At 53.0% G+C, this 27,520-nt stretch overlaps 1 protein-coding gene across 2 annotated transcripts in view; it reads right to left on the reverse strand.

The window, feature by feature from the left end:
* Window positions 1–6,007: 6,007 nt before the first annotated feature.
* Window positions 6,008–27,520, reverse strand: part of CAMK2A (calcium/calmodulin dependent protein kinase II alpha) — a 64,259-nt gene continuing 42,746 nt past the window's right edge. Inside the window, exons 14-19 of one of the 2 annotated variants that reach the window (XM_043913280.1) lie at window positions 24,137–24,169; window positions 23,095–23,143; window positions 16,402–16,477; window positions 13,683–13,777; window positions 9,444–9,672; window positions 6,008–9,167 (exon numbers count right to left, since the gene is read on the reverse strand). In XM_043913280.1, the coding sequence (XP_043769215.1) occupies window positions 9,164–9,167; window positions 9,444–9,672; window positions 13,683–13,777; window positions 16,402–16,477; window positions 23,095–23,143; window positions 24,137–24,169 (486 nt within the window). In that variant the 3' untranslated portion in view covers window positions 6,008–9,163. The remainder of the gene's footprint in view (window positions 9,168–9,443; window positions 9,673–13,682; window positions 13,778–16,401; window positions 16,478–23,094; window positions 23,144–24,136; window positions 24,170–27,520) is intronic. The other variant, XM_043913281.1, reaches the window with a different exon arrangement.

Genomic DNA, 27,520 nt, shown 5'->3' on the forward strand with positions numbered 1-27,520 from the left:
GACCTAGTGCCTCCTCCATCTACCCACTGGAATCCTGCCCATCCTTTTAGGGCCCACCTCTATACACTCTTCAGCATCCAGGTATGGACTCCTGGAGTCTTGATGGGGGCTGACTCAGCCCTACATCCAGCGAGCTCTGACAGCCCAGCCCAGTCTGCACAGGGCACTCATGGTCTTTTGAGACAAACCATTTCATGGACTTATGAAGACATTTTTTTTCACATTCCTTGGACCCAAGTGCTTGGGGCAGCAGCAGGGTACCATGGGAGGGATGGGTGCACTGCTCAGCCATGCAGGCGTGGGGTCATTTCCAGCTCTGCCTGTCTTGGCTGTGTGGCCTGGGGGACCCACACTGCCACTTCACAGCTTTGCACGATGGGTGTAGCATCCATCTGAAAGCAGTTTCTTGGTGGCTCTGGGGACAGCCAGGGAAGAGTTAAGACAGTCCCAGCCCCTCTGAATTCCACGTGACCCAGGGTTGCTGAGTCTCCGGGTCTGCGGTGGACACTGTTCTCCAGGCTCATTTTTTGCTAATGGCTCATGGAAAGTTTGGCTCCTTGAGCTCCAGACCGCTCCCTCTGGGGCCTGAGGCCTCGCTGACGCTGGTCTTGCCCTGGAAGGGCATCCAGAGTAGCCTCCCGCCTGCAGAGCTATGGTCAGCACCCCTGCTCCATGTCCGCCTGACTTCCTGCTGCCTGACCTTCTCCCCCAGGACAGAGCAGCAGCCGGCCCCTTCTGGCCACATGGAGGCCTCCTCCCAGCGCCCCTATCCAGGATTACTTTTCATTTGCGAGGTGTGGGCAGGGGGTGAGGGAAGCCTTTTCCCACTAAAGTCCACCACATCTGTGAATTGTATCCCTTTGAGTATTGTAGTGGGTAGCAGCCCAGGAGGACTCGGACATCTGCTGGCCACAGTCCAATCTCGACTCCATTGCTCACTGACTGTGTGACCAGCTGAATTGACTTTCCCTCTCTGAACCCAGGTGTCCTCAGACGCAGATGGGGAGAATAACAGGAAATTAAATGAGATAATATAGCTGCTTGATGCATAGCTTTAAAAAATGATTAGAGTGCTTCACCTAAAACATGGCATGTAGAAATTCTCCAGGTCGGATGGTTCTCATGAGCCTGCTGTCCAGATAAACAGAGAGAGGGTGTTGTGCCTGGAGCCAGAGAAGGGCCAAGATGGAGACGCAGGGCTTGCACGTTCCAGCTCCGTGAGCAAGTTCCTTGGAGGCAAGGCCAGTGACCCCATCAATAAGATGAATGGGTTGGACAAGAAGCTCATTGTGCCCCACAAAGGTGACTGGAGGGAGAGCCGTGGGCAGAAGGGAGCTCTGAGCCCTTGCCTGCTCAATTCAGCCTTTTGTCAGTGACCGTGTCATGGAGAGCTATGTGGGGAGCACCGCCTCTTTGGAGCCAGATTCAGGGGTTGTCCTCACTTGCAGGATGGACTTCATGAGAGTAGGAGCCCTGATGGTTTCTTCAGTGAGCTGGTATGTCCTGCAAAACCAGTTGGAGTGGGGGGTGTTGGGCTGGGGTCGGGGAGTGGGACAGGAATAAAGTCCTCTGGGCCAAAAGCCTTGCTCTGACCTTGACTCTGCTGCCCCAGGGTCAGGGTCTCAGAGAGTTTCAGGGGTTGGGGTGACAGAAGTCAGAGGCAGGGGAGGGGCCGATGGTCAATATTGATCTAGCTGAGTCAGGGGAGCAGGATGGGGAAGCAGCAAGGCTGGGGTGGGGCCTGCCGATAACTGAATCCCAGTGTGACTGTGGGAACCAAGGAAGGGGGGTGCTCGATACAGAATTCCCAAACTAAATCCTTACGAAAACAACAGTGGTCTGGAGCCCTGCCCAGTCCTAATGTGTCCTAATCCCTGAGGGTGGAGCCTAGAATATCTGTATTTTTAGCAAACTTCTTGGGTGACTCTGAGCAGCCAGCCCAGTTTTCATATTTGGGGACCACAGGTTTACCCCCATAGTTGTAATAACGAGGAAACTGAGGTCCAGAGAGGGAAAGTAACTTACCCAAGGTCATACAGTGATGATAATCCACCCCTTTTTCCTGAGGGAAGCTATAGTCCACTACTAGATAACTCCATTCCCTGCCTGCTGTGGGCCAGGGCCCTGGAAGGGACGGCTGCCCAGAGGGAAGTGGCCACGGAGACCTTGGCAGGCCCAGGTGGAGAAGGTAGGGTGGGGCTCATCCTAGGAGGAAGGACATAGTCGGGGGGCATTCCCACAGGACTGGACCTGCCCCACCTTGCCCTCTGCAAACACTCCCAGCACCGGCTGGGGGATGTTCCCTAAAAGATTTACTATGGCCCTGGTTTGGGGAAGGCCTTTTCCATTGCTGGAGACCCACCCATGCCCTGGAAAGGCATGCCCCCAGCACGATAGGGGGCTTCCCAGGTGGCCCTAGTAGTAAAGAACTTATTTGCCAATGCAGGAGATATAAGACATGTGGGTTCGATCCCTGGGTGGGGAAGATTCCCCTGGAGGAGGGCATGGCAACCCACTCCAGTATTCTTGCCTGGAGAACCCCATGGACAGAGGAGCCTGGCAGACTATAGTCAACAGGGTCGCAAGAGTCGGACACGACTGAAGCAACTTAGCACGCAAGCAGCACGGTAGATTCAGGGGCACTCGCGGCCTTCTGACACTTCTGGCCCCCTTCTCCCCTAACCTCTAACCGACCCACCGGTCAGGGCTCTCAGCCCAGCTCTTGACTGCATGATTCCCCTACATCTCAATTTGCTAAGCATCCATACAGATCCTCCCAGAACTCCGAGGCGCTGCCACCCTCTCCTGCCTCTTTTGGCTCCTGAAACCTTGCTACCAGGTCCAGCCGTCACCCTAGTCTGCCCTGAGTGCTGGTTCTCACTCTCTGGGATGGGGGTCATTGATTCCTGGGGACAGGAGACAAGCTAGCTCATCTCTGCGTCCTTCCCGGAGCCCAGTCTGGCTGCTGCACGCCCTAGCAGGTGTTTGGCGTGGTTCCGATTCTGAATCTCACCTCCTTCTCTCCCCGGGCCATTTTGGGCCAGTGTCTTCACTTTCTGCACCACAGTTTCCTTATTTGTGGAATGCAGAGAATCGTAGTGCCCCAGAGAGGTGAACGGAGGGTCGTGAGAGAGCACATATAAAGGAGGGCAGGTGTGAACAATTTTAGCAGCACACATTTGTCAGGGGTCTACCCTCGGCAAGGATGACGATACCTGCTGCGTGCATCCGGAAATGGACAAGGTGCTGACTGCCTTCAAGAAGCTCATGGTTTTGTGGACACTTGCTCAGGTGACTTCAAATCAGTGAGCTCTGGTGAGGTAGGTAGAGGAGACTGCGAAGCCTACATGTGGACCTAATGCCGTGCACGCTGGGAGTGGGTAGAGGAGACTGTGGAGCCTCTGGAGGGACCTAACGCAGTGCACGCTGGGAGTGGGTAGAGGAGACTGTGGAGCCTGTGGAGGGACCTAACGCAGTGCATGCTGGGAGTGGGTAGAGGAGACTGTGGAGCCTGTGGAGGGACCTAACGCAGTGCATGCTGGGAAGGAGGTGGGGCTTCCTGGAGAAGGTACCGCAGCTGTGTCCTCAAGGGAGCCGAGATGTTGCTATGCACTGAGCAAGGAATAAAAAGGAATCCAGTCCTCTGCAGTGAGTTCTGGAGTAAATGGGCAGTGAGGAGGTGGAGATTACAGATGTAGACAACTAAGAGATGAGGCACCAGCTGGAGTGGATAGCGGTTAAAGAGAAGGGGGGTTGAGCAGGGGGAGGTTCCTGAGAATCCCAGCCACTGTTTGCTGGCTATCCACAGACGGGGAAACACAGACCCTAGAGCTCTGCTTGCGCTTGTCCTGACTCTCTGTCTTGCAAGAAGCCTCTTTGCCTCTGAGTCTTATTTTCTTCACCTTCAAAATAGGACTGTTCCAACTAGGGTAAGAGGTGTGAAAGCACCCTGTGAACTCTAAAAGATCATGCTCTTGTAGATAATAATAGCGCTTCAAGTGGAGTTGGCACTGTGAGGTAAAGGATACCTCGAGGTTTACCGGGAGCTCCCAGAGCTTCATGCTGCTGCCGCTGCTGCTAAATCGCTTCAGTCGTATCCGACTCTGCGCGACCCCATAGACGGCAGCCCACCAGGCTCTGCCGTCCCTGGGATTCTCCAGGCAAAAACACTGGAGTGGGTTGCCATTTCCTTCTCCAATGCATGAAAGTGAAAGTGAAGTCGCTCAGTCGTGTCCGACTCTTCGCGACCCCATGGACTGCAGCCTATCAGGCTCCTCCGTCCATGGGATTTTCCAGGCAAGAGGAGTACTGGCGTGGGTTGCCATTGCCTTCTCCGCCCAGAGCTTCATAGACACACAACGCTGGACCTCCTGTAATCTGCTCCTGTGCTGCCACCTGCCGGCGAGTATCTGCAATGGCGGCTCAAGTTCTCAAGTCATTCCTGTAGCCCAGGAGGGAGATTCAGGGCACCTGAGGGCTCAGGTTCAAGCTGTCCTGGCGCTGACATGCCAGGCTCCAAGACAAGAGTGCAAAGGAAGGGCCTGGATCCCTCTGCTTCACACCTCCTTGCCCTTTTCAGCCTTACTGCCAAGCTCCTCGCATATGCCCTGTAGAAATGCCCTCTGGCCATCTCACATGCCAGCAGCCAGGATAGACCCAGAAAGCAGCTGGTGCGGGAATTCTGAAGCCCAGGTACCCAGAGCATGGTCTAAAGAGGACCGTAGGCTCTAGAAGTCATCCCCCCACCCCTGCCCCCCGGCCCTGTGGAATCAGGCTTTCATCAAATACAAACTGGCCCTTGCCATCAACACTTGCGATCTAGCTCTACAAGGATTAAATCATGTGCTGCTGCAGCTGCTGATTCTTAATACTCCTTGAAAGGAGTTCAGGGTGGAGAGCAGAAATTAGGAATTCTGTGCTCTGGGAAAAACTGGCAAAACAGGTCTTCAGATTGTGAGATATTTTTAGGTGCTGATTTTATGAGCCCGATTCTTGTATCTCCCCTTGTCTAGAAAAGCACCAAAATCCTTCATGATGACAACTGCTCCTCATGACTAGCAGAAACCTTCTGCAAAAAATACATGCTTGATTGCATGTACTCCCCCCCTTCACCAGAATCATGTAAATACTGATTTCCCCCTCTACTACTTTGGAGCAGTTTCTCAGAGCTATCTGAAATGTTGTCTCCTTGGATAGTCTTCATTTTGCTGCCAAATAAACCTTACCTTGCAACTCTCACATTGTGCTTTTTTTTTTTCAAGTTACATCTCTTAGGTGGGGGCATGACTTACAGTGAGCAACTCATCTATTTTGCATGAGACTGTTGGGTTTTGTACTGAAAATTCATGTCAGCAATGAATGGTTGGTCACCCTGTCATGGCCTGAGGGGGCCAAAACCTCTGTATCACCACCCTGGGTCAGCCTGACCAACTTGAGGTCGGGGAACCAACTAGCCTCTAATGTGGTAGTGGCCTCCCTTCCCCCAATGGAGCTTTTCCTCCACTCCTTTCTCCAGCCCCAAGGCCTCTAGGTTCTAGACTAGACAGCCCCTAGACTCTAGGTTCACATATAGTCTGTGGGTAAAGAGACCCTACCCCTCCCTCCCCGTCTCAAGGCCTCTGGGGCCTGGGGCCTTGTCTGTGAGGTTGGGCAGAGGAAAAATATTGGGTAGGAAGGGACTTCTGGAACAGCTTCTTCACTGTACAAGGAAACCAAGGCCTGGAGGAGAAGAGCCTTGCCCCAGGTCCCTAAGGGAGACTTTCTATTGGCCATTGGTGGCAACTCATTGCTCTTGTTAAGGGCACCCCAGCCCCATCCCTGGCTCTAAGGCTAGGACACACAGGTCCAGGCATAATCCCATAGTGATTGGCTCAACCTTGAGCTTGTGACCAAGTTAGACCAATCAGAATAAAGACCTGGGCCTTTATTTTGCAACCGAGAGGAACTAGAACAGGAAATGGACATACGCCCCCAGTGCTCTGCTTGACCAAGACAGAGAGACAGCAAGTGCACAGAAGTTGGTAGCTATTTATTGCACTAAAACACCAAGAATAAAACAGACACCCCTTCTTCCCCCCAACCCCACAATAGCAGAAAGTTTGAGCAGTGGTCATTCAAGTTCACAGCCACATATTTTAAAAAAGAAAGAACTGAAACAAACCCCCAAACAAATAGTAACAAAAATACCAGCACGGGGGGTCTGGCAAATACATCCCCTAAAGGGTCTCCCCTTGAAGGGAGACAGGAGGCCAGGGGTCAGGATCAGCACTTGCTGGGCGCACACACGGGAGAATGCTTTCCCGTGAATGTGTTTGCATGCTGGAGCCTAGGACTTGTCTTAGGTCTGGATTTTTTTTGCATCTACAGGATGTTTGACTGTCTGGTGGTATTGGGCTCTGGGCCACTTTGTCTGCCAGTCTCCCTGCCTGCTGTCTCAGGATCACGCCGTGCCCTGCGGTCCACACCAGCTGGCTGCACACCCACAGGCGTGGCCTTTGCAGTAGAGCCATCTCAACTTGGGGTAGGGACCAGCCTCCACTTCTCTGGCATCCAGAGAGGGGCAGAGTGGACAGGGGGCGCGTCAGCAGACAAAAGGCAGGATGCGGGTGTCCTCCAGCTCAGCTCCCTCTGGTGGGGAAACGAGGGGTGAGCCGGGAAAGGACTTTCCCAAGGCCACACAGCAAGTCTGGTCAGAGCTGGGAAGGAAATCCTAGGAACCCCCAAACGTGGCTCTTTCCCCCGCAGTCCTCCGCTGATTAGCAGAGGACAGGCACAAAGAGGGAGCTGAGGGGCAGCCGGGGGAGAGCAGGGGGACTGGCCGGCCCAGGAAAGGACAGGGATCCAGCCAGTGACTCACCCTGTCGATTCTCATGGATGTATTCAGTGTTCAGTCTCCACCCCAGTGTTCTGTCCGATCCCCCGTCAGCCCTGTAACATAGGCTGGGCAGCAATATTTAACCCTTTTAATGGAGGGGGAAACTGAGGCTGAAGAAAGGACCAGACTTTGCCTTGGTAATGGCAGCAATCCCTCACCTTTGGCTTGGGGACAGCTGTGGGAGCTGGCAGCTCACAAGGGAGGCAGGCAGTTTTGCTGCTGGGACGCTGGGATCACTGGGCCTTACTGGGAAGCCCTCTGGACCTGGGACAGACCAAGTGCCTGCCCTGGGCCTCGGCAGCAGGATCTCTGCCAAGGAGCGAGGCCAGTGATCAACCAGTTTGGAGACCAGGAGGGCTGAGTCGACTCTCTCCTGGCCTGCGGCCCCTGCCCAGCCTGCCTCACCTGTCCCGGGGGCAAGAGTGCAAGAGAATGGGCCCAGCAGACAGCTCATGATCAGAAAACTCAGGAAGTACTGGGTCACATCCCATCAGTCCTGCTCCACTCAACACCCAGGATACCCCAGAGGTTTGGAGGGATCAGAGATTCCTTCAAATCTTTGGAGATGTGGCTCTTCCTCCCCTAAAATCCTCCAGAGGGGACAGTATCTCATGCTGGCAAAACACGGCCACACAGAGGCCAAAAGCACAGAGAGGCAGCAACATAATTCCGAGTCGGACACTGAGAATACAACCTCTATTTCTTTTTTTGTCCAAAACATGTAGATTGGTTTTGCTGAGTGTTATTTCTTCTTCTTCTTCTTTTTTTTTTTTGTTTCAACATACTTACTGCATATAAAGTCATGCAAAGAAAACAGTGCAGACAGTAGATCCAGGTGGATGTGCCAAGGCATTCCACATCAGAGTTAATCCCAAGGGAAGAGGGAAAGAGAAAGGAAAAGAGAGATGCAAACCACAGCCGCAGGAGGAGGGGTGAAGAGGAGAACTCCCAGTGTTCTTTTTGGACCCGCATGAAGACACATGCTTGTGAACCCCCCAGAGATGGATGGATGGGGGGGGGGCGCTGAGGGTGGTGCACAGATGTAATGGAATCCTGGGCAGCATGGTAGAAAGGACCTCAGTTTGGGAGGCAAGCAAGATAAAGTCCAGATACTGCCACCCTGACAACCTCCCCCACTCTCTCTGCCCGGATTTGCTATTTCTTCATCAGTACTAACATCTGATGCTTCTCCAGTCCCCAAGGGAACCTGAGGACTGAAATGTCAGAGATCCTTCCCCGTCAGGCTGAGTCTACCTCAGCCCCAGATAACCCACAAGTGACAAAGTCCACCTCAGAGATGACAAAAAAAAAAAAGACCTAGAACAGGAAAAAAAAAAAAAAAACCTACCCCTCACCCCTCTTCCCACCTCCCTTCCCAACCCAAACCTTCTCACAATAATTTGAGAGGTCTAGTTATTACATAAATATCCATTAACGCGAAATCCATTTACGAAACACACAGAAGTTTGGCTATAAAAAGGCATGCGGTCCAAGTAGAAGTGATACCTAAAGGTTTTCTTTTGCCTTCAAAAAGCAATCAGATTCTCTCCTTCGGATGATGAAGCTGGAATTCTCCAGGCCTGATGGATGGGTGGAATGGGCAGCTAGTGTTGGAAGTAAACATCAGCAGAAGGAAGAAAGGAAGAAGTGGGGGCACCCTGAGAGGATCGAGCCCCCCACACTGAGGGAGGAGGGTCGGCTGGAGAACAAGAGGGCAGGACAGGATGGGAGAAGAGTTAGGAAGGCAGTTTGAGGCAGGAGGCTCCTGACATCTTGCTCCGCTTTTGCCCTCTCCCACGGGGGAGGTTGGTGTGGGGGGCTGGGTGTTCTGCCCTTCCCGAGGACCCCAGAAGAGGGGAGATCAGGGAGGGGGTTCTGGCAGGTGCCACATTCCTCCTGGCTCTGCCCCTCCTCCTCAGGCCCTGGGTGAACACACAGCTGGGACCGTGGCCTCCGGCCAAGGCAAGACCAGGCCAATGACAGCTGGGAGAGGGGTCCTTGGGGCCAGCACCCAGGGCACCTGGGCCTGAGGAAGCCCCACCCCAGCAGGGGACAGAGAGCAAGAGTGACAGGTGGAGATGGGGAGATGTGGCCATTTGCTCTGAAGTTGTGATGGCTTTTGCGAACGGACAGGTTTTCTTGACGCAGGTATGAAGGTGACGGCGATAGCGGTGGTGGTGGGATGATGTGATTGGGGGAATTCCAGCAAAATCCAAGTGGGAGAACCAGCAGCCACATTCCACGGACAAAGAGTGGATCTCTGCGAAACAGCGCCTCCAGCCTGGTCCTTCAGCTGCAAGACACGGTTGACGTGGTGGGTAACGTGGGTGCTTCTCAGGGCACCATGCCCACCTCCTTGGATGGGGTTCAAGTTGCCTGCTGTGGGTCGGGTCCCACCCGCGGCTCCTCCCCCCACCCCCTGGGACCCACAGGCCTGGTCTCCTCCCAGTGGTCTCCCCACCCCCGCCTCAGGGCCCGACCAGCAGCCGGGCTCCCCACCACCTCCGTGTACCACCTCTAGACCGACACCACCCCGTCCTTTTAGATTATTGGAAGGAGGGGCTCTTACTGCGGCAGGACAGAAGGCGCCCCGGATCTGTGGAAGTGGACGATCTGCCATTTGCCATCCCGGCGGTGCCAGACACGGGTCTCTTCCGACTGGGCCGTGCGGGGGATGCCGCCGGCGTCCAGGTACTGCGTGATGCGGATGTAGGCGATGCAGGCCGACTCGTCACCCATCAGGTGGATGTGGGGGTTCAGGATGGTGGTGTGCACAGGCTTGCTGTTCCGGGACCACACTGTAGGCGGGGACGGGAGGGGGCGGAGGAGTTGCACCTGGGGGCCTCCCTCTCACTTCCTCCCCTTCCCCACTTCTCAGCAGCCGCCTCAGCAGAGCACCTCTGCCTGCCTCACTCCCAGAGGAGCGGGTCTCCGTGACAGGGCTCAGCTACCTGGGAGTCAGGGCACAGTTTGCAGATCAAACCCCAGCGGAGATACAGTGGACTTCAAGACAAGGTGAATTCTTCAAACGCAGGGGAATGGAATTAGAGAATCATGGTATCTCAGACATACAGGTGAATGTAGTGTCAGGTGAGCTTAGACCAGTCTCAACCCAGATCCCTACAGAGGCCGGGGGAGTACACAAACAAGGCGTCGAACTGGGTACGAGATGCTAGATGGCTACGGACCCTCTGTGTCTGGGTGAGGCGGACAATGGGGAGTGGTGGAGACAGTGGTGAATAGTGCATCAGGTCCCTTCTAAGGAGGTGCCCTGTCCGCAGCTTCCCTGGCATTTGCTATGTAAGTGGGACTCATGTTACACACCTCATTTTTCAAGAGAATCGAGACATCTGGATTTCTGTCAAATGCCTCAGTTTTAATTATTGCTTTCAAATTTAAAACATCATGCAGACCACATGAAACACAAGTAGTCAGATACGCCTTATGGGCACCTCATTAGCACCTCGATTCTCAACGTATAGAATTATGGAAACTTGAAGAATATTAAAACTGTAGAATCTTGGAATTGTAGGGATGGTACTGGTCGCCAAGGGATGTGGTCGCGGAGCTTTCCAGACTTGGGGGGAAAGGCACAGCTCTTGTAATCACGCTAGAACTAACAAAACCAGCCCTCTTCATGTACTATGTGAGCCGCAATTATGACTATCATCATCATCACCATCTTGGTTCTAGGAACTCTCAGTTCTTTTCAGCAAGATAGAAAACAAAACACAGGAAGACAATCACCTCGGGAGGGCCTGGACAGGGGTCACTAGGATCTTGGGCTTCAGTGGAACCCTCACACCTTCCCTCAGTGTAACCCAGATGTACCCAAATTCCACGGGAGAGCTGATTCAAAATATAGATTGCCCAGCCCCGCCCTTGGAGATGCCAGTTCAGGAATCTGTCATATTAAAAAAGCTCCCTCCCCTTCCCCATCCCCTGATTCTGATGCTCAGCCAGGTTTGTGAGCCACTGATTTCCTGAAAAATGTAAAAAAAATTTTTTTTTCACAACTGCAGAAAGCATCTAATAGTATCTGGGCCTAAATATTATACTCACATTATACCCTGGTTTTGGATAAATGACCCCAAATCACTGAGTCTTAGATATGTAAACTTAAGAGGCTTTTTACAGTTTGGGGCTCTTGTATAGCAGGAGTGAAGAGCTTTTGCACTATAAGCTTTGGAGTGACCTCAGAGATCAGAGGTCACCCCTTGGCCCTCCCACAAAATGCAAGGAGGCCTCTGTGAGCATCCTCAACAGCATTTGGGGTTGGAGGCTCTCAACACTGTTTAATTCAATGCCTCCATTGAGCAGATCTGGAAACTGAGGTCCAGAGAAGCAACTGGACTTGTCCAAAGCTGGGCCAGTCTCTGAAAGAAATGCAGTAGAACCTAAAGAAGTCAGTCTCTAGGTGTGACTGAATTAGGACAATCTAGAACAATCCCCAAAGGGACAGAATTTAGCACCATTGAGGGCACTGGGCCTTACTGCTGTCTACCAGGGCTGGGGTCCTGAGAGTCATTTGTAAAGCAATGGTCACCCTAGCGTGGCATCTCTTGAATGGATCTGATGCTCCCAACATCTACCCTCGTGGATAGCATGGGAGAAAGGGCCAGGTCCTCCAGCAGGAAAAAGCAGGCAGGAGGGTGAGACTTGCCCCAGGGCAGGCAGTTACCTTGTGTCTTGTTCTTTTCGATCTTTTGATGTGATCAGGTGTTCAAGCCCGGAGTCCAGGGAGCCAGTGTTACGATGGGACTCACTGCCAGAGTTTAGGCCAAGGGCTTACACAGCCTTCCGTGTCTCCTCCCCCTTTTGCATCCCTGAGTCTTAAAAGCCAGCTCAGCCTGATCTCTACTCTGTGGGGATTGTGGTGTTCATTGTGGGGAACCAGCGCCTCCTAGAGGACAGATCAGTAGAGAGGTGCCCCTGGTGATGAGCCAGAGAGCTCCAGGGTGAGTGGGACTGACTGTGGGGTCCAGCCAGGTCTCTTCACACTCTACCTCTGTTGCTAACCTTGGAAAAGCAGAGTTTGATTTGTCAAAGAAAATGCAACTTCCTTCTTTCCTTCTTCATAGCTTTTGGGGGATGCTCTTAAGCCCTTGTACTCTCCAAGATTCCATTAGTCTGTAGGCAGACAGGAGAGGAGTGTCCAGCTCTGGTGCCCAGGTGAGGGGAGAGCACAGGGAAGGAAGGAGGCACTGGAGGCAGTCGGGACCAGGTTCTGTCACCAACGTTCTGGGTCCTTTGGACAAGTCGCTTCCTCTCTCTGGACCTCAGTTTCCCCTCTGTACAATGAAGAGTTGGACTAGAGCCGACTTCAGTTGCTTACGTACTACCTTTATTTTTACCATCTACCTATACTTTATGGCAACCCACTCCAGCATTCTTGCCTGGAGAATCCCATAGACAGAGGGGCCTGGTGGGCTACAGTCCATGCGGTCGCAAAGAGTTGGACATGACTGAAGCGACTTAGCATGTGCACATACTTACTTTATGAAACTATTTCCTTAAATCAATTCACTTTATTAATGTATATACATTTACTTTAAAAGACAACTTTCTAAAACAATCATTAATGAGTAACCAGTCTTACAGAATACACTTTTAATAAGCCCAATGAAAATGAAATCAAATTATATAATCCTAGCTCCATGCTCTTTCCTGCAAGGCACCTGGACCTGAGGCCGCTCTCTTTTTGATAAAGAGGTGAGTTAGAAAGTGGGTAGGTGGAGAAGGAAATGGCAACCCACTCCAGTATTCTTGCCTGGAGAATCCCCATGGACAGAGGAGCCTGGCGGGCTGCAGTCCATGGGATTACATGACTGAGCATGTGTGCACAAGGGTGGAGGGAGATGGGTTGGTAGCAATAAAGTGGTAGAACTAAAAAAGAAAGAAAGAAAGAAAGTGGGTAGGTATTTAAGAGAGACTAACATTAAAGTGAGCCTTTCCTCTTGGCAGAGCCAGATGTATTGAAAGAGAATTTAGAAAGGGACCCACTTTCTCACTGTGTGAACCAGTGCTTTTTCAGTGGGTGCCCACAAACACAGGAAACCAGAGAGCGTTGCCTCAGTGCTTCCCTCTGGGGGACCTTGGCTGTGCCTCTTCTCGGGGCCTCCCTCTGCGTCCTAAGCTACATGAGTCTAACCTGCGAGTACATTGGTTTATCCCTGTCTGACCCCTGGCCAAGGCGAGACACAGACGCAGGCAGAAAGCGCCCGAGGTCAGGCCCAGCCTCAGCCCCCTGCCAGCCCCGGGTTGCAAAGCTGCCAGGGTCTCTCCTGCAAAGGAGAGGCCCGGGAAGGACAGACATGCGGACAGAGACCTAGACAAACAGGCAGGGCACAGCAGTGTGAGCTTGGTCCCCTCTTCTCACCTACGAGCGCGTTTCCATGCCCACCCATCGGGGCACCTGCATGACAACCTACGCACCAGTTTGCAACCAGCTGGTCAGCTGGGGTGGCCGCAGGCATTCAGGTGACTGTAACTTGGGGGTGTGGCCCTGGAGGGCTCCCTTATCTGTAGAAAGGGAATACAGGTCTCCCCAGGCTCTCCCAGGGTCATGGGCAGGTGAGGGCTGGGAGGGCCTGTCACACTGATCCAGGTCCCCATCCGCAGCCACAGCGGTTGGACAGGCCCGGTTCGGAGAGAGAACCAAGGTGGTACCAAGCCCTGTCCACGCGGGCTGTTCCTCTTCACTGGCTCCTGGCCGCCCCGGGGGCCCTGCCCGTCACCCTGCTGTGCCATCTGGCAGGACGCCGAACAGAGCAGACAACAGGCAGCCCAGAGGGAAGGGATTGCTCACGGTTTTCAAAATAGAATCGATGGAAGTCCAGGCCCTCGACCAGGTTCCCCAGGGCCTCGGGTTCGAAGGCCGTCATCCCAGGGTCACACATTTTCCTGGGGGGAGGAAGTCAGAGGAAAGATGGGCTGGGGTGGCCTCTCGGGTGCCCCCTCTAATTCCAGGAGCCTGGACCCCAGGAAGGTGAGCCTGTGAAATCAAAAGTGACTGCACCCACCTCATAGGATCAATGAGGCTGTGGAGGGGACAGGGCTGGGACAGGTACAGTGTGGACACTGCTGACTGGCAGGTGCTACTGGGAACTGGGAAGCCTGGTTCCAAACCATGGCTCTGCCTCTTACACGTCATGAGACCACCACTGCACCCCCCTGCCCCCAGCAATGGCTTAACATCTCTGAGCAAGAGGGCCATACCAAGATGCCAGTGGGGATAACCCAGTCTGTATACAACTCTCCAGATTACATCACACCCCCCACCTCAGGCAGCAGATGCATCCAGAGGGGGCTTTCCTAATTTGTCTTCCTTGGGCAGGGGGACCTTTTCCTTCACTTTAAATTGACTTCTGTTCACCAAGCAGGTGTGTCCCTGGAGGGAGTGCGTTTTGCTACATTAAACAGAGATGTCCTATTGTTGGCAGCAGCGTCCTCTGGGAGCCCCAGGTCCCTCTTCTGTAAAATGAGGAAAATTGCAGTCCAAGAAGCGACGCCAGGGAGGAAGGAGCCCGGGGCGTGGCTGAGCGGGCCCTCTGCTGTGTATTTTCAGCTCAGGGCTCCCACTCTGGTGTGCTTTTTGAGAGACCCTAATAGCCAGATGGAGGAAGGAAAAAACTGTCTCCCCCATCCCTAGGTCTCTGAGATCTTCTATGACACAACGTGGACCCCTGTGACAATGACAGTGAAGCCAGGGACAGAAAGTGCCCCAGGAGAAGCAAAGATCCCAACCTAGGGAGGGGCTGAAGACAACGGCGGAGGGCCCAGCCTCGGTGAGCCGGAGCTGTGGTGAGTGCAGGGTGCCCTGCCCTTGTTCTGCCCTAACCACTCTGTCTGTGTGACTCCAGACAACTCGCTTCTCCACTCAGAACCTCAGCTTCTCCTGACGGATTGGCCAGCGGGGTTGTTCTCAGATCGTGTGGGATTCCCAGGATCCTTCCAGATCCAGAGTCCTCTAAGGCAGGGCTTTGAGCCCTGACCATCTGGAAGACTAAGCACCCCCTCACTCTCTCCAAGGAACCCCTCTGCAGGAGGTCTCTGGGCCTCTGAAGGGACTCAGAAACCATCTGCTCCCGTTCCATTGTACATGTAGGGAAATAGGCTCGCAGAGACGAAGGGGCTTATCCAGGGTGACACAGGGTCAGTCAGACTCAGCACCACAGGCCCCAGAGGTCATAGCAAGGGGTCAAAACCTAGGCTACAGAGGAAGTGATATTGCAGAGGTGGAAGACTTGGGGGGTTTGGGGTCAACAGGAGACACCTCTCCTTCCCTCCCTCCCTATAGCTGTGTCCTCAGAGTCACTCTCAGGCTCTCTCAACACTGACTTAATTCTTTCCAGGGCCAGGTGCAAAATCTGTTCAAGAGCACATTTCCATGTTCTTATGCAACCCTCAGGGGCACACATGCACACACACCCATGCACACCCCTTATGCACGCAGTCACAAACGTGCATGTTACATGTGCATAGGTACATCACACTCACGTGTACATGCGGCCTCCGTCTCACACCTGCACCTTCCAAGGTCCTTGTTTCTCCAGAGATAATCAGCAGATTGCTGGGGCTTTGTCACCCGCTGCTGCTGAAACCCTCCCACGATCAGGATGCACCTGGCCTGCCCAGCCTTTGACAGATAAACTTCTCAACTCCTGGGCATAGCAGTAACCAGGATCAGGCTGCCCAAGGAGCAAAGCCCACCCAGGTCATTCCTACTTCACCCGAGGCAAGGGTCGTTCTGCCCTTAGTTGGCAGCTTTTGTCCACCAAAAAGCACAGGTGGGGGCTTCGGACCCAGGCCTTGTCAGCCCTGGCCAAGACGTTGAGGCCTCAGCCCAGAATCCTGGCTCTCTGGGGGCCCACTGAGGTCCTTGCTGGCCTCGACCAGCAAGGCTGAAGATGGCCACCAGGGGGCGCTCCAGCCCAGTCTTTGTACACTGGTCACTTCAAGGGCTGGCCCAGGTGTGTAGGGAATGTCTCATATCATTTGTTTCATATCATGCTATTTTTGTGCACTCTGCTTTATCCCTGGATGGCTCAGAATTGCTTTTTGCAGTTCTTTTGCTCCCCGTGTGCTCACTGAAGTTTGGTTTCCTGCCTGCTCCTGCTCATCTGAGGTCAGAGGAAGTCCAGTGCGGCCAAGGCCCACATAGCAGGACTGAGGAAGGGCCTGCCTCCCTCCCCTCCTTCCCAGCTTATCGCCTGAGGAGGCCCATGTTGCAGTGGAAGCCACCCCCTCTTTCCTTGGGGAAGGAAAAGAGTTTTGTTGGAATTCTTCCTAAACAACAAGATAGGAGCAGGCAGAGGAGCAGGACTGAGATATAGACAAGTACTGTGAGCAAAAAGCTTCATTATGAAAGCATAAAGTCTGAAGGCACACCAGACTTAATGAGTTCAGCCTGATTCATGGCACATGCAGTGTGAGTGAATGAGGGTCAGAGACAAAGACCCCCCAACGTTAGCCATCAGCGCCCCTTGATTCAGGCAGGACATGCAGGATGCACCCAGCCAACTCACGTGTAGGACTCAAAATCTCCATTGCTTATGGCTTCAATCAGCTGCTCTGTCACTTTTATGATTTCTTGTTTCCGCACTGTAAGGCAGGAGGGGACACAGGGAAATAACAGTGATCGTGACGGAGATGTGGTGCCAGCCCCCGCATCCTGAGCCCTCCGCACGCGCCAGCCCCTGCCCTGAGGGCCTCACATTGTCTCGGTTGTCCCCACACTGTCCCTGGGTGTCATCACTCCCATTTCATGGAAGAAGAAACAGGCCCAGAAGGGTGGAAGGGTGTGAAATTCCCCTCAACCACAAAGGGTAGAGCCTGTGTCTTAGTTGGCAGCCTCTGTTTCCAGAGAGCAAGCATGGTTCTGGATCTAGGTCTGATTTGAACCCACATCTTGACTCCAAAATACACTTCTCCATCACCTTGTTTTGCCACCTGAATCCAAGCAAGGTTACCTTGATGATCACCACCAGCAGCCAAAAAACAGAGGTTCCCCTGTGGTCCAAACTGGGGCCACTAAGGAAGGGCTTAGGGCTTATTTATCCCTTAGGTCTGGGTGAGTTTTTATTCCATTTGCATACCTACAAGAATCAGGCACTGAGCTTTCCAGAACTTTCCAGGCATAATGAATCCCAGTTACTGATACCTGGCCTCCCCTGTCTGCCACTGAAACACCACAAACAGCTGCTTTCTGGTAGAGGATTAGATATCAATCTTCTTATTAGGTGTGTGATGTTCTGTGCCCTAGCTTTCCCATCTGTAAAATCAGGATGCTATCACCTCTCATACATTCAGTGCTGAACAAGTGGTGTAATGAACCTGGGCTTCAGTATCAGACAACCTTCATCTAAATCCCAGCCTGGGTCCTTATTAGCTGTGTAGCCATGGGCCACAAAGTTGTTTTCTCATCCATCATATGGAGACAATAATGCCCTCATCCCAGAGTTGTTATGACTATGGGATGAGATGATGTGCCCAAGGCACTTGGACCAGAGCCTGGCGCATAAAAGGTACACACCATAAGTACCACTTCCTATATCCTCCCACATGCACTGTTGCATCTGCTCCTCATGGCCTGGGGGTAGGGGGAGCCAAGGCCAGTTTCCTCGCATTTGATACATGAAGAGACCAAGCCTCGGCAATGAAGGAACTGGAAGTCAAATGTCCTGGCTCCCAGCAGGGCGGTCCTCCCAGAAGCCTCACTCAGTTTCTTGGGGCCTCCCCTTCTTCCCCAGGCTCAAGCTTGGCCTCAAACCTGGTCAGTGAGCTGGCTGGCCAGAGCAACCTTACGTGAGACGGGTGGACATACTGCCCATCTCTCAGGCTGGGAGCATGGGAAGGAGACTGCTCCTGTCAGAGCCCTTGACCCTGCCTGCCCTTTTCCTTACCAACTGCAGGGGCCACCCTGCCCCACCTCACACTGGGGAGCTCACCTCAGGCCCAAAGCACACAAAATCACAGAGCACCCAAGCTGCAAGAACCTTGGAGACCAGAGACTCAGCCTCCTTATCCAGCTATTGGGGAAACAGAAGCCTGGTAAGAGGTGTGGCCTGCCCAAGGACACAGAACATCCCGGGTGTGCTGTCTGGCTCCCAGCGCAGGGCCTTTCCCAGAACCCGGGAGCTCCAACACATTCCCTGTCATGTTGTGCCCATGGGCTGTCTCTTCCCCAACTCAAATATTTAATATGAGCACTGCAAAGGTTCACTGGCCCCTGGAGTAGGCCTGGCTCTGCAGACATTCATTGCAGAGCGAGGGAGCGTGCTAGTGCTCAAGCCTTAGAGCTTGAAGCCTCCCAGCACAGCTTCCTATGCTGCTCATTCCCCATTCCGAGATGAGCTCCAGCCACACTGGAGGCGACAGGTGAAATGGTCTGCTCCGGTGTCTGCGCAGCAACAAAGCCATCATCACCATCTCTGCCCCGCCATGTGCCGCTCAGGGCAGGGCCCGATGCCCAGCAGAGCTCTTGGCACGTGGTAAGCGCTCAGTAGATGTAACCATCTTGGAAGTTACCATCTCCAGTGTCAGCCACCACAGTGAGCCACACAGTCTTTATCTCCTGGCTCCGCTAAGAATCACCAGGACTGGGAATAAGTGTCTTAGACCATGAGCTCTGCCGGGTGACCCTGGGGTCTTGCCTGGCATTGAGATAGGCAGCATGAATGCATGAGTGGATAAACCAAATCAGGGTCTGGGGCTGCTGTCTTTGCCCTGTTCCCTGGAACTGCCCAAGTTGCCTAGTGGCCTCTGTCCCTTGGAGCCCAACAACCCAGTCTCCTGGTCAAGCTAGAGACTGAGGATGGAGAGAAATGCACCTCTATCAGGAGATACCTCATTCCAGCTGCTCCCATGTGGAATCATGGTGACCACCCAGGGCAAATTCTCAGGCTCCTGGCGGGCCCTGGGGCCCGAGCCCCTCCCCCTGTCTTGTTCGCATGGCTTTACGTACCCTTCCCGCTTGACACTCCATGAGCTTCTGCTTAACACCCGGTCTCCTGTGGGCTGCTTCTCCCCAGCATGTCAGAAAGACTAGCCAAGCAGTCACGGGCATGGATTCTGCAGCCAGACCCCAGCTCTACTACTCAATAACTGTGTGCCCTTGGGCAAGCTATTTCCCCCTGCCTCAGTTTCCCATATGTATAATGGAGCTACTAATAGTACTTACCTCATAGGGTGGTTCTGAGGGTTGAGTTAAGAATATATCAACAAAAATAACTAACACACATATGGTCCTCACTCAGAACCAGCTACTGTTCCAAGCCCTTTATATCAAGTCATTTATGTAAATAATGATGCATTATGTAAAGCCTTGAGAGCAGTGCCCGGCGCTCCATAACTGAGAGCTGTGATTATCCCCAGTGGAAAGCTCTGAATTGGAAGTTCCCCCTGAGGACAGCCTCTAGCCAGGCCGGGACGCTTCCCAGCAGCCTGATACATGATGCTTCAGTTTTGGTTGAAGCTTTGGGGCTTGCAGCCTGCCTGAGAGGCCACCACACTGCTGGAGAGTTTCTTCCATTTGCACCCATGTCCTTCTTTTAAGTTGAAATTTCCCCCTAGAAGCCCCTTAGTTACTGGGGCCCTGCACTGTGCACCTGATATCCCAGACTTTATGCCTTCCACCTACCAGCCTTTTCTTCTCAGGGCTGAAAGCTTCCAGCATGTGATTTGCAGGATCTCACTCAAGCTGGCTATCTACTCTTCTGGGGTACTTAAGCTGTTAGATGCTTCTGTGAGTATGAGCACACAGTCCTAGATGTAGCTTGAATATTGCAGAATCTAAGGCCTAGGGTAGCACTCTTTATCCCCTCCCCATTTCTGTACACTATACCTCTATTAATGTAGCCCGAGACACGTTAGCCCAAATGCCTAACTTGGCCTTCACCCACATAGGACACCAAGTTTGCCAACGGTTAAAGCCTGGCAGGCAGGAATCTCCCTCACTTCACTCTCTGGGACCAAAGATCTGGGGCTCTGGTGCTCCTTAGATCTGGAGAATTTCACTCTTGTTCTGAGCCCCTCCCATGCCCTCAGCAGACCCACTGCTCTATGAAAGATTCATCCAGCATCTGCTCAGTAGCAACTCTGGCATTTTTAATCTTCTAGGCATTCACCCAGACAACCAAGAGTGTTCCCTCATAGCTGGGGAAGCTGAAGCCCCAGAGAGGTTAAGACACTCTCTCAAGGTCACACAGCATGCGGCGGGTGAGATGAGATCAGCATTCCCAGCTAATATTTCCCAGAATGTCTCTGCCCAGATTTGGAGGCAGCTCTTTGGAAAAGAAACGGAGTTTTCAAGGAGCTGGCCAGGAGAAGGGCGGTGGGGAGGAAGCCTAGCAGAGCCCAGTGCAGCTCGGAGAGGGAGAGGCCTGTGTATCAGCCTGAGGGGCTCTGAAATATTCATGTCCCCTTCTTTGCTCTGGGGGAAATGTTCCCTGGAGGATGACATTTCTAATTAACTTTAATGTTAGGTTAGAATCCACCCTACCAGCTGCTATTCTCACTTAGTAAGAAGACTTAACAAATTAACACCAGAAAATGGTTCTCTGGAAATTTTCTCTGAGGCCTGAAGAACCTGGGGGAGGTTCAGGGCTCCTCTCTCCTGCCAAACAGTGGGAGAAGCTCCTGGATGGGCCAGCATCTCTTCCAGCAGACATGGCCCTTTACATGTATGGAAACTGAGGCAGGGAATGGGCTCCAAGTCCTACCATTAATAACACTGACATGCCTTTTCTCTTCTCTGGGCTTCAGCCTCCCTCTTTTTATTTTATTTATTTATTTTTGGCCGTGCTATAGGCATGTGAGATCTTAGTTCCCCAACCAGAGATCAAACCTATGCCCCCAGCAGTGGAAGCGCGGAGTCTTAACCACTGGACCACCAGGGCAACTTATTCCTCCCCTCTTTAAAAGGGACCCAAATGAACTAAAATTCAAGACTTCACAAATGTTCCCATCCTGATAGCTCTAAAGCAGAAGATAATGATTGTAAATGTCAGGCCTTAGGGATACAACCCAGAGCCATTACTCCAGGTGGAAAATGTCTTTAACGGGTCACGTTGCACATTGCACATTACATTAATAGTGCACACAAACTTTACATTCTATTTCAAACATTTCTCTGTCTGTTTAACATATAAATATTTATCTTAAAGTAATCTTTGAGTAAAACCGGTGCTCCAGGAAAATACTGTATGGCTTCCAGTCATTCAACCATAAGCTCCAGTTTGAAAGAAAAGAAATTAAGATTTATTAAACAGTGACCATATGCCAAGCACCGTGTAAGCACTTTAGACACAGCCTCTTGTTTCATTTGCACAGCAGTCCTCTGAGCTTGGTACTGTTATCATCATCTCTTTATAGTTAAGGAAACAGGGACTCAGAGAGGTTTAGTAAGTTGCCTAAAGTCACCCAGCAAATAGACTCCAGTGAACAATCACAGAGCTCATTTGCCTCCACAGACCCTGTCTGCTCTGAGACCAGGATTATGAGGCCAGAACCAGTCTCCTCAAAACACCCAGCACTCAACTCTTACCACTGGGACAGGGAGCCTCAAATACAGCCAGTGTCTCAGACACACCCTCTATTGCCCCACCACAAACCTATGGAATCAGGATCCACACGAGCAGGGCCAGGAATATGGTTATAAATGCTCAAGGGGCTGAGAATGCTGGCCTGATCCCAAAGAATTCTTCAAGATAATGCATTCTGAAGGCTGTCCCGAGTGCCATGGTAGAAGCTTGATTTGCTCTGGCACCAGGCAATGGTGATGGAGTGACCGCCCCCCACCCCACCCCACTCCCAGCTGGGAATGACCAGAGTCGGATACACACAGGGTGGGACCACTCTTCCAAACATCCTGGTAGAGTCAGGAGGCAGTCACAGTGTTCAGCGTGTCAAAACTGCCTTAAATCAGCCTGACTGGCAACGGTGCAGAATATGTATTACATAAGAAAACACTCTTTTCCTCATGACCGTATTCTTTTAGAAGCAAGTCTTCTAAATTGAAAATATCTCGACTGGCACCACTGTGGTCTCTCCAGGTCAGTGCTGTTTTTCTAGATCTCAGAGACTCCCCAGGCATCTTGGCCACATGCCCGAGTGTGAGGACCCCCAGCCTTGCCGGGTCTCCCTGTCCCGGGGCAATAAGGAGGGCCAGGTACAGGCAGAAGAGCAGGCCAGCACTAACTCATCCAAGGACTTGGTGCAGATGTCAGCATGCACCCTCCCTCCTCTAAGCTCCAAGCACACTTTCCACCCAGCAAGGCCTCCCCAGCCAAGGTTACAGGCCAGGCCCTGGAGGTGCACTGCCTAGGTTCATATCCTAACTGTACCCTTAATGACCTCTGGGACTTTGGGCAAATTTACTCAACCCCTCAGGTTCTGGACTGTTGAATGGGGTTAATCACAGTACCTACTTCCTAGGCTTGTTGTAAAGCCTAGGTTGAATATCAAGCATTTGAAACATGTCTAGCCCACAGCAAGTGCCCCATAAAAGACAGCCATTATTCCTGTTGCCATTCTATTATTTCCTCTCTTACTATCAAATCACATTTATCTGGGGTCTTGCTCCCCCTTCCATCTGAGTGCTGGTGAAGACTATTAGTCACTGGCTACAATAGCCCCTGCATTTTAGGTTGGTCTTTTTTTTTTTTTCTCTGGCCATGCTGAAGTAGTATGCGGAACTTCCCCAACCAGAGATTGAACCTGTGCCCCCTGCACTGGAAGTGCAGGGTCCTAACCACTGGACCACCAGAGAAGTCCTTGGGTTGGTCTTAAGCAGTGTTTTCCATATTCCAGTTTGTTGAACTTTCTACATTTCTGCTTTCCCTTCCTTTACTTCAAGTTTTTAAAATCAACTCATCTTTTTAAAAAATTTCAAAAACACTTAAAGGAAAATGTATACTACTACATTTATGACTTGACTATGTTAATTTTTTTCATGTTGAATTAATTTAATACATGTTAAAGTCAACACATAACTGCTGCCATAAGAGAAGTCCATCCAGATGCCACTAGTGGGCCAGGCACGCCATACGGGGAAACGCTGCCCCACGATGTACCCAGCCTATAGGGAGCAAAGTAAGGCTCTCTATAGAGAAATGGGACACAAAGTTGGCCTAGGGGCCCCTCCAGGCAGGAGACTGTCAGTGAAGGGGGCCCACCAGGAGGCCTGGGAGCCCTGATGCTGAAGGCAAGACCCCTCCTACCTTTGGTGTCTTCATCCTCAATGGTGGTATTGGTGCTCTCTGAAGATTCCTGCCAAAGAGAAGATGGGAGGTGGTGAGGCCCACTTGCTAAGCAGAAAGAGGTGGGGTCAGCTGGGGGCTGCCCCAGCTGCCCGATGCTGCGGCCCCGTTTCCGTAAGCCTCATCGGCTCTGCCGTCCAGATGCTGCACTGAAAAATCCCATCAGCCTTCCGAGCCTAAGGAGGGGACGGGCCCAACTCAGCAGGCGGCTGGTGGCGGGGAGCGGGGTGAGAAGGAAAGGGGTGGATGCGCGAGAGCCCTGGCCTTTCTGGGAGGGCTGGGTGGGGCGGTGGGGGTGGGCTGTCCCGAGCCCTGTCTGCTGGAGGGAGCAGAGAGGGGGTGTGGAGGGCAGAGAGGCACATGGTGGCCACAGGATGGGGAAGGAGTACACACACTGGCAGGGGAGGAAGAGAGAGGGGGGGAGGCCCAGTGTGAGAGAGCCTGGGCTTTTCAGGGGGAGAAAAACCACACAACTGAGGGAGAGACAGCAATGGAGTCAGAAGAGGAGGGGCGTGGGCCACCATGCCACCACAGGAACCCCTAGACAGAGGCAGCAGCTGGTGGCTCCTCTGCCACCGGCAGGCCCTGGGCTGCCTCGCAGAAGCTCAACAAGGGCCTCCACGGCTTTGGCCAAACCAAGCCCCCCAGCGGCCACAACTGGCACAAACCGAGCCCTGAGCTGAGTTCCCAGAGCCAGGGTGGGGAGAAGCGAGAAGCCACGGGCTGGATGTGGGATGGGGTTCAAATCAACCTTTGCTTCCAAGGGAGTTCCCAGGTCTACTGTCAGGCTGCTGGCCTGGGCCATGGAGTTGGAGGTGTCAACAGAAACACACTAACAACACGCACACACAACACACATATTGTCACACGAGGCACACGTACCAAGCACGCCCTGAGCCCCCTCTCCCCGCCCCGGGTTCCCATTGCAGCCTGCAGGAGGGAGGCAGGAGCGAGGGTTCGAGGCCCAGGATTTACCGGCGTTTGGGAGACGGCAGACACTCACCATTAACTGAACGCTGGAACTGGACTTTCTTTTCTGGAAAAACAAGGAGAAGAGATGGGACAGGAAAAGACACAGCGTGAAAACGGCAGGGAGCAGAGGAACGAACGACAGGGGAGGGTTGGAAGGAGGATGGGCCTCGGGGTCATCCTCTGTGGCCCCTGGCCAGCCAGTGTTGGGACAAGGTCAGGGCCACCAGCAGCAGCTGACCCGGCAGGGACAGTCCTCTCCAGCCTGGAGTTCTGGGGCCTTACGCGCAGCTGCCTGGGTCTTAACAACCCAGCCACCAAGCTCCAGGCCAAGCCTCTTCTGGACCACGGCTCCCCTTACGCCAAACTGGGATGTGGAGACAAATCCTGGGTCTCAGATACTAGCTGCCCAAGACCTCCAGGATCCAAAGCTCTTGAGGGACAAAAGGATGCTCGGGTCTGGAGACGAGGCTCAGTGTCTCCTCCCAGGCTCTCCCTGTTTCTCTGCTGAAAGGACCCCACTCCTTATTTGGTTGAGTGTCATACTCACTCAGAAACTTGTCCAAAATATACATAACTGGGCCCCCTCTCAGGAGTCTGATAACTAGGTCTGCATCAGAGCCTGGTCATATTTATTTTAAATGATATTCCCAGGTGATTCCAAAGCAGAGACAGGAGTGGGAACCAGTCCCCTAAGTGCCCTCAAAAATCCTGAGGGTCCTCCCTTCAGCCTATTCTAACTTTGCAGGGATTTGTCATGTGACCTGTGGGACTCAAGGGAAGGAAAAAGGAGCATGTAACTTTTCTTCTTCTTCTTTCAGTTCTAAACTTGGAGTCTTAAAGACTCACACTCATAGGAGGTTGCAGGTCAAGACTGACACTTGCATCGCACAGGTGGGAAACTGGGGCTCAAGGTGGCTCAGATAGCTACTAGCAATGAAGAAGCTGGAACCCCTGATGCAGGCCCTCTGCCCTGTCTAGGTCTTCAGGTACTCACAGCCTGATGGCTCCTCATGGCTCATCCTGGAAGCACTTACATCTGAAAGGCCAGGAGGCTCCTCCCTGAGCTGCTCTGTGTGGGGACCAGCAGGGAGACTTGAGATGCTCTTCAGGTAGGCCTTTGCCAGGGGAGGCACTGGGTATTCTCTGAGGGTCCTCGGGTCTAATTCTGGGCTTTCTGACTCCAAGGTCCAGGAGCCTGAGATCCTTTCCTCTCCACCGAGGGCCTCTGCAGAGGCAGCCAGGGTGGCTCACTGGGCTTTTCCAGTGTCAGTGCTCACAGCCCCTGCCCCTGCCCCAGCTGGCCCGGGCGGTGTGACTTCCGCAGCCAGCAGCCAGTACCTCCTCCCCTCCCCTCTCATCTCCTCCGCTCTCCTTTCCTCCTAGTGTCGGCTTCACTCCTGGCTGGAGCCGGGCCAGGCACAGTGCGTGTTGGACGGGACAGGCCCACACAGCTCGGCTGTCGGCAGAAACCCGAGAGTGGCGTGGGGGCCAGGAGGTTCCAGGCGGGACACGAGGAGGAAACACAGAGCAGAGACTGCATCAGATTCGGACATACAGTGACAGGATGGGACATGGAGGGTTGGGGTCATGACGCACGGATGGGACACCAACGGGGCAGTGAGTGGGGTTGAGGGGTGAGAGCAGCAGCCCCTCTTCATGGAAGTAGTGGCCCAGTAGTGGCTGGGACGGGAGGGCATTGCTTCTTGGTAATGGAAAGACTCAATTTTCCTGAATCATAAAGATGATGATGAAGCTAATAATAACCCCACACCAACCAGCATGTTAGTTTCATTTCAAAAGTGGGCTGTCACCAGAAGTAGAGTCACATCTCTTAGAACCACATGGAGAAGCTTGTTCTAAGGTTGGCAAGGATGGTAGAAATGGACGATGGTCAAAATTAGCCTTGAAAAGCCCTTAAAAGCCTATGAAGTACTGTATTGTGTCATATCTTGAACCAACCAGTTTTTCCTCCAGCGCTGGAACCAATCAGTGCTTCTTCAACCAAGCTCATGGTGGAATCAGTGGTTTGTCTCTAGGGACCGAGTTGGAAGAGGAATTGTGTATTCCCCACTTTGGCTGAGCACATGTTGATTACCAGACAGCATCATGGTGTGGCTCCACCAGGCCTGCCCCGGTGGGAGACCCTCACCAGCTCCCCGAAAACAGCTCTTCTCTTTTTGCACAGATGATGGAACTGATGACCCGGAGCCCCAAGGGAGGGAACAGTGGGGCCCAGGCTCACAACCCTGGCTTCTTGACTTGAGGTCCGGTTTCAGTCAGAGTAAAAACATGAATGGACCTCCGAAAACAACATCTTGTAAGCCAGATCCTGGGCCAAGCCCCTTGGGTCACTCTTCTCTTCCTACTAGACATTCCCCCTCCTTCATCCCAAGCAGGGGGAGAAGGCTGAGCTGCAGAGAAAGGGTCGGGCCAGGAACAACCTTTGTGTGTCTCTTCCTCCACATCCAGGCCACCCTGAAAAGTCACCCGGATTCTGTCCTGCACTACAGGGAGCAGAGGCATGCTCTTCAGCTGTGCCCACTGGAAGGTCCTGCGTTGACCAACCAGAGCCCTGCCATGCTATAGGATGTCCTTGCCCTCAGACAGCCTCCGCCTCCTGCCACAACCGGAGAGGAGCCAGACTACAGCTCCATTCCACCACCTGGCCTGAGGGAGGCCCTGACCAAGAGTTTGCCAGAGTTACACCCGAGTACCAAGCAGACCTCGGCAGCCCTGCCTGGGCCCCTCCTCCTCCTCCTCCTCCTCCTCCTACATGGGCCTCAGCCCACCATCACCTGTGGCCTCTGCCCCATATCCCCCAAATAGGATTTTTCCCATGGCACCCAGCACCCCCAGTGTCTACACACAAGGGCCAGATTGAGCCCCGGCTGCTCCGTGCCTGCCCCCCACCCACACTGCACAGCCCTCCATCACCCTTTCAAATTGGGAGAGGAGGGGGTGACTCGTGGGTAACCCCAAACAGCAGGTAAGCCAAAACTCAATCCTGGATTCCATTACAGCATCTGGGATGGATGCGTGTCAACTTTCTAAATTAGGCTGGCTTTAGATCTGTGGTTTCCAAATATTTTTTTGAGCACACTTCAGAAGAAACCTTACCCAAAAGTCCAACACATAGAGCAGAAAAGATAATACCACTGACTAGCCTCTCATGAGCGGGTTTCACAGGCCAGGACTGTGCTAAGTCCTCAAAACACAGTGTCTCAGTACATCCTCACAAACAGCTCTGGGAGGTGGGAGACCCTTTCTACCCGTTGCTTGAACAAAGAAAGACAGACTCAAGAGATTCAAATAATGGGCCCTAAGCTCACCCAGGCTCTCTCAACCACTGTGACGGCTGGTCCGTGGAGCTGTTCTGGCTGAAGTAGGTGAGGAAGCCTCCGCCTCTCTGCTCAGC

Source organism: Cervus elaphus, chromosome 9, assembly GCF_910594005.1.
Source record: "Cervus elaphus chromosome 9, mCerEla1.1, whole genome shotgun sequence".
NCBI classification, from domain to species: domain Eukaryota; kingdom Metazoa; phylum Chordata; class Mammalia; order Artiodactyla; family Cervidae; genus Cervus; species Cervus elaphus.